Raw genomic sequence first — 6,251 nt, forward strand, 5'->3', positions numbered from 1 at the left:
CTCGCGGGTGGTTTCGATATTCACACAGAAGCTACGTCTTCATACCTGGCGAAAGAAAAATAGTTTGCCTTTCTGGCGGTTCCCCGAAAACCTTCAGAATTTGGGAAGCTATTTGCAAAAAAAATATAATAATCTTTGAAACAAAACCAAAGCAAACCTGCCATCGACCGACCCGGGAGCCTGCTCAAAACGGCAGCGACTAGTTTACGTGCACGAAAACTAAACTTAAAGAAATGCTTTTTTTTTTTCGGAGTCAGGTCGGGGCAAATGTGGATGCTAGAGGGGAGAAAAAAAGCGCAAAAGACGCTTTGACAAATTTGTCCCTAAATTATTGCAGCGAATGTAAGCTTGTGATTGTATTCTAAAAAAAAAAAAATTAAAAAGAGGGTAATTCTGTTGTAAAAGGTTTGCAAAATTACAAACTGATCTTTAAGGTGAAATTGGTGTGGAAGCAGACGCAGCCACCCGGCTGGAGAACACGGTAAAAATCTATAAAATTACATTGTCGACAAGATACGATTAATTAATTAATCAATCGCTGCTAATGCGGGATCCAACGTGTCCCGGGCCCAGAATAGCTCGGAGCTCGCATAAATAACGTAAGTTGCGTGCATGAGCGTAGACTCATTTTCTTCCAGACTATCCCAGGCTCATTTATCCGGGAAGGAAACACATTTCCTTGGGAATCATTTCCTGACTCCCATCGCGAAGACTTTTCCTGCGCGTTTCTTTTCAAACGTTTGGAAATCGCGGCGGCAAGCGCAGCGCCCTTGCGCTGATTTGGGGGGGTGGGGGTGTGTTTCGAACTCGAGGGCGGAATTTAAGGAGGGGGGGGGGGTGGGGAGGGGGGGGGTGGGATACCTTGCGGGGCAAACCGGGCAGGGCCGGGTCGCGGCTACGGGCCACCGCGCCGCCAGCGCGCAGTTGCGCGCTGGCGGCGCGGTGGCCCGTAGCCGCGACCCGGCCCTGCGTGGGCGTGTCGGCGGGCGGTGCTGCCCGGCCCCGCGGATCGGGGATTGGGCGCGGGGAGGGAGCGAGGGCTGCTCCGGAGCCGGGAGTGTCGCTGCCAGAGAAAGTTTTGGGGAGGGGTGGATATTTTTTTTTTTTTTTCCCCCAGTGCGAGGAAAGGGGGTTTGGTTTGGGTTTGTTTTGTTTGCGCCGCTCCGCTCCTCGCCCGCTCGCTCTCTCCGTCTCGCCGTGGGTTTTGGGGACTTTTTCCTTTTTCTTTTTTTCTTTTTTTTTTTTTTTTTGGTGGTTGGTTTTCCCCCCCTTGCCCCTCCGGCAAGTGCTCCGCCAGCCGTCTCTCGCCCCGCCATCCCTCCCCATGCGCCCGGGGCAGCGGGCAGCTCCGCGGCGCTCACCCCGGAGCTGAGCTGCGGAGCGGCGCGTCCCCTCCCCGGGCAGGATGTACACGGCCGGGCTGGCTCCTTTCTACGCCTCCAACTTCAGCTTGTGGTCAGCGGCGTACTGCTCGGCATCGGGGCCGGCAGCCGGCGGCTGCTTCCCGCTGGACGCCGCCGCGGCGGCGAAGAAGCCGTCCTTCTGCATCGCCGACATCCTCCACGCCGGCGGCGAGGCGGCGGGAGGACCCGCCGACAGCCTGCCCGGAGGTCCCGGCACCGGGATGCCGGCGGCGCTGGGAGCCGTCCACCACGGCGGTCCCTTCCACGCCACCGCCTCGCCGCTCCGGCCCACGCCCGTCGTGGCCCCCGACGCCCCCGCCGCCGCCTTCCCGCCGCGCCTCTCGCCGCTCTCCGCCGCCTACCACTCCCACCACCACCGCCCCCCGCAGCACCGGTCCCCCGCGGCGGCGGCGGCGGCGGCGGCGGCGGCGGCGGGCGGCGGAGGAGCCCCGGCCCCCGCCCGGCTGCCGGGCGGCCACACGCACGGCTCGGCGCCGGCGCCCGCCAGCAAGGACCTGAAATTCGGCATCGACCGCATTTTATCGGCGGAGTTTGACCCCAAAGTCAAGGAAGGCAACACGCTGAGAGGTAGAGAAATTGGCTCGTCCGCTTTCATGCTAGCGCGCTCGGTGCTCTTTTATTTATTTTACTCTTATTATTTTTAGCGTCTGTAGATACCCGCGATTTGAAAACTTTTCCATCTAGCCGAGAAAAGAGTCATTAAAAAAAGCGTTAGAAATCCGAGTTTCTAACAGCGCTCACTGAAACAGCCCCCCCGGCCCCGCGCACGGCAGCAGCCCGCGGCACAGGACTTGCGCCGCTGGGAAAAATAGCGGTAGCGTAAAAATAGCGAATGAAACGGTGTCCGCTTCCCAAAGCGGGCCCAGGATTTTGCCCCAGAGGGCACAGCCCGTTTTAAAGGCTTTCGCTGCAAGCCATCTCCCCTCGCGGCGTGTAAACATCCTGGCCAAGGGAGTAAATATACCGGAGGATGTCTGATTGCCGGGGCACGGCCGCCTCTCCCCAGGAGAGCCCCCGGGGCGGGGAGGCGGCTGCCCGGTTCCCCCCCCCCCCCCAGCCCCTCCGGCCGGGGACCCGCTCCGCCCGGCCCCGGCCCCGGCCCTGTCGCTCGGAGCGTGCCGGGGTGTCGGTTTCGACCGCGGTATAACAGAGCTCTCCTTGTTCCTGTGCTCGCAGATCTGACCTCCTTATTAACTACCAGCCGCCAAACTGGGGTTCATCTCCCCAACTTGCAGCCTTCCGCCGGCCAGTTCTTCGCGTCTCTAGACCCCATTAACGAGGCCTCTGCTATTCTGGGTCCCTTAAACACAAACCCAAGGAGCTCAGTTCAGCACCAGTTTCAAGACACTTTTCCAGGTACATCTCGTCCCTCGTCGACCCTCCCGTGGCGCAGGGCCCTCCGTCCCGGAGCAGCCCCCCCGGCCCAGGCGCTCTCCTCCCGGAGGGACTCGCCAGGCGCTTTTGAAAGGCCAGGGCGTATGTTTTCTAGCGAGGCTCAGATTTTGGGCGAAAGCCGGGCTGCGTGGGGGGGAGGAAGAGCCGGCTAGGGCCCGACCCGGAGGACCATCCCATCTAATACAAAATAATACCTGGGCCGAGAGAGAAGGGGCGGGGAGGGGGGAAAGGAAGAAATTCGGGTTCCAAACCGCTCCATCCTTGCCCGAGGAATCACACGCTGACAGGACTCGTACCCAGCCGGCAGGCAGGGCCACTCCGGCCCGGGCCTTCCCCGCACACCGCAGTCCAGCTGTTATTTTGATCGATTTAAGGCTCCCTTTCAGGCATCGATATTAATAACGCCGTCTCCCTCTCTCTCCCCCCGCTTTTCTCCCCCCCCCCCCCCCCCAGGTCCGTATGCGGTTCTAACCAAGGACACGCTGCCCCAGACGTACAAGAGGAAACGCTCCTGGTCCAGGGCTGTTTTTTCCAACCTGCAGAGGAAAGGTTTAGAAAAACGGTTCGAAATCCAGAAATATGTCACCAAACCGGACAGAAAGCAACTGGCGGCGATGCTGGGGCTGACAGATGCTCAAGTAAGAACGGCTTCGGTTTTATTTCAAATCTTACTTCCAGTTTAGAGGGATACCAGAGGGCGGGGGGGGGGAGGGGGGGGCTGTTGCAAAGCGTTTTCCCTTCCTTAACCTTTGGCGGGGCTGGCTGGGGAGGGGGACCTCGCCCGGGGCATCTCCTGCGCGCAGGTTCCGCGGCGTTTCGCGGCCCGGCGCGGAGCTTTCGCCTTTGTTTTGGCCACCGGGGAGCAGGCCGAGCGGAGAGGCGAGCGGGGCCGGGGCAGATCATCAGCGTGCGCTTTATTGAAGTGCAACTCGCTGTAGGAGGCAGTTTAGGTCAAAGGAAGTAGAAGCGAACACTCTTTTTTTAATGTCCCCCCTTTTTTTTCCTTTTCTTTTCTTTTTTTTTTTTTTTTTCTAAATCTCTCCCCGCGTTGTGAAATCCTTAGTTCTGGGGAAGTGAAAACTCTTCTTCAAACGGAATCATTAAACGCCACTCTGTAATGATTCCACTATTGAGGGCCCGCAGCGCACAGAATTGTATAACGCTGTGGTTTCTTGAGCAAGAATTGGTTTCCTGGAAGAAGAAGTAGAAAGGGGGGGGGGGGGGGAACACGGGGGGTGGGGGGCGGCGTTTTGTATTTAAACACGCGAACTAAAAGGAGAAGGAAAAAAAAAATGAAGCCACCTTAGTCGCATAAGGGTGTGGGCAGAGGGAGGTGAGGACGGCGCCTCCCTTGCTGCCCGTCCCCGGTGGAAGGTGTGGGGGCCGGGCGCTGCGCGGGGCGCTGCGCGGGGCGCTGCGCGGGGCGCAGTGGGGGCCGTGCCGCCCGTCTGAGGGCGGCGCGGCCGCAGGTGAAGGTGTGGTTCCAGAACCGGCGGATGAAGTGGCGGCACTCCAAGGAGGCGCAGGCCCAGAAGGACAAGGAACCGCCGCCGGAGCCCGAGCCGGAGCCGGCGGCCCAGCGAGCCGGCGGGCCGCCCGCCGCCGCCGGGGAGCCCGAGCGCAGCCCCAGCCGCTCCGAGGGCGACAGCGACAGCAGCGACGCCGACTCCCTCGACATGGCCCCCAGCGACACGGAACGGACTGAGGGCGCCGAGCGGAGCCTGCCCGCCGCCGGGCTCGGCAAGTCCTCCGGCAGCTCCGGCCTCCCCTCCCCGCCGCCGCCCGCCGCCGCCAGCCCCGAGCCGCGGAGCGGCCTATAGACGGGGCGGCCCCGCGGCACCCGCGCCCGGGACCTGAGCGCTAATTTATCTCCCTTCCTCCGCCCCGGGAGCGCGGCGAGGCCGGCACGGCACCGGCCCGCTCCCGCCCGCGGCCAGCGCCCGGCCCGGCCCGGGGCGAGGGGCCGAGGACGCGGGCGGAGCGGGGAGCCCCCGGCCCCGGGACGGCTGTGCGTGAGGCGGCCGCCTCTCCCTCCGCGCTGCTCGCAGGAGAGCAGGATTTCTCTATTGTTTTTTCTTTTTTTTTTTTTAATTTTATTTTATTCTCCGTCTCCCGCCCCTTGTCCTCTCCGGGAAAATCCGAGCGAGGGACTCCGAGAACGTGCTCCGAAATCCTTCCCCCTCCCCCCCCCCCCCCAATTTACAATGTGAAGTATTTTGCCAACGTCCTCATTGGTTGCAACGTGTTGCTTCGAATAATCCGGCCAAGAAATACTGCACTGACAAAATATATAAATATATATATATATCTCCTGTAAATAAAATGTTTGCTATGGTTTGTAACCACGTCAGTCTGTTGACCAGGGGAGAGGGCTGGTGAGGCTGCCCCAGCTTCCTTCGCCCCGCTCAAAGACAGCCACTGTCTCTCCTCGCCTTGAAAGCCTCCCGAGGCAGCCTTCTTTTTAATTTTTTTCCCTTTCCCCCTTCCTTTTCTAATGGAGGCGATGACAAGGACCGGATTTGATTGCGCAAAATTATGCCCCGGTGAGAAAGTTGCCAATTACATTTGTAGATCCGCATGTGCGTACACTTGTGAGGTGGCTTTTGGTTTTTGATGCAAGGCGGGACCGGACTGTCTGACTCCCCGCGACTCGCAGGGGTGCTGCCAAAAGCCGGCGGGGCCGTTTGGGGGTGCGGGGTGTGGGGGGGGGCGGGTTCGCTTTGCTCTGCTTTGGTGTCCCTCCGATTTGCCGTGTACCTCTCCGCAAGCCCCCCGCGGCGGGGTGGGGAGGTAGTGCTCTGTGACGTCACAGCGTGGCTGTGCGGCCGGGGGGCGCGCTGTGACGTCACGCAGGCGCTATGCGCGGCGCCGACAGGATCGGGCCGCGGCGGCGGGCGGGAGCGCGGAGCCGCGCAGGGCTGCGCCGGGGGGGGGGGGGGCACGGCGGCCTCTCCCCCTCCCTCGGCGGGTGCTGCGGGGCCGGGTGCCCACCCCGGGAGGGAGCGCCCGGAGCGCCCGGGGCGTGCGGCCGGGCGGCTCCGCCGGGGCTCCCTTGGGGTCCAGGCCGGGATCCGCCGGCTCAGCTCGGGTTCATCGTCGGCTTCGCTCCTTGGAAAAAAAATAAAGCGCGGCAGTGCTCGCTGCTCCGCGCCTCCCGGGATACGGGGGAGGACGGGGGCCGCTTCTCGGTCAGCCTGCTTCCCCCTCCTCCCTTCCCAAGCAGCATCGATTAAAGCGAAAGCCGCGGCGGAGAGGAGCCCCTCTCCTTGCCCACTGGGAAGCGTCTTTTCTGCCTCAGGGCTTTCTGCGAGGCCCTGATCGGAGCAATTCTGTTTTCAAATACGCGCGGGGCCGGGGGAGGCCTGATCCTGCCCAGGGAGATTAAGGCGAGGACAGGCGAAGCGAAGCCTCCCCCCCCCCATGCTGGGCCGA

General features: G+C 61.8%; 1 protein-coding gene across 1 annotated transcript; it reads left to right on the forward strand.

The window, feature by feature from the left end:
* The first annotated feature begins 1,094 nt into the window (after positions 1 to 1,094).
* Positions 1,095 to 4,642, forward strand: HLX (H2.0 like homeobox). Its single transcript, XM_076335569.1, has 4 exons — positions 1,095 to 1,991; positions 2,601 to 2,780; positions 3,273 to 3,457; positions 4,289 to 4,642. Exons 1-4 carry the CDS (start codon positions 1,406 to 1,408, stop codon positions 4,637 to 4,639), a joined length of 1,302 nt encoding a protein of 433 aa, XP_076191684.1. The 5' UTR covers positions 1,095 to 1,405; the 3' UTR covers positions 4,640 to 4,642.
* The last annotated feature ends 1,609 nt before the right edge of the window (positions 4,643 to 6,251 follow it).

This window comes from Aptenodytes patagonicus, chromosome 3 (genome assembly GCF_965638725.1).
Source record: "Aptenodytes patagonicus chromosome 3, bAptPat1.pri.cur, whole genome shotgun sequence".
NCBI classification, from domain to species: domain Eukaryota; kingdom Metazoa; phylum Chordata; class Aves; order Sphenisciformes; family Spheniscidae; genus Aptenodytes; species Aptenodytes patagonicus.

Coding starts and splice junctions, on each gene's coding strand:
- HLX (XM_076335569.1), top strand. CDS start 1,406: ATGTACACGGCCGGGCTGGCTCCTTTCTACGCCTCCAACTTCAGCTTG. Junction 2,781..3,272: donor GTTTCAAGACACTTTTCCAG/GTACATCTCGTC, acceptor CCCCCCCCCCAG/GTCCGTATGCGGTTCTAACC. Junction 3,458..4,288: donor TGGGGCTGACAGATGCTCAA/GTAAGAACGGCT, acceptor GCGCGGCCGCAG/GTGAAGGTGTGGTTCCAGAA.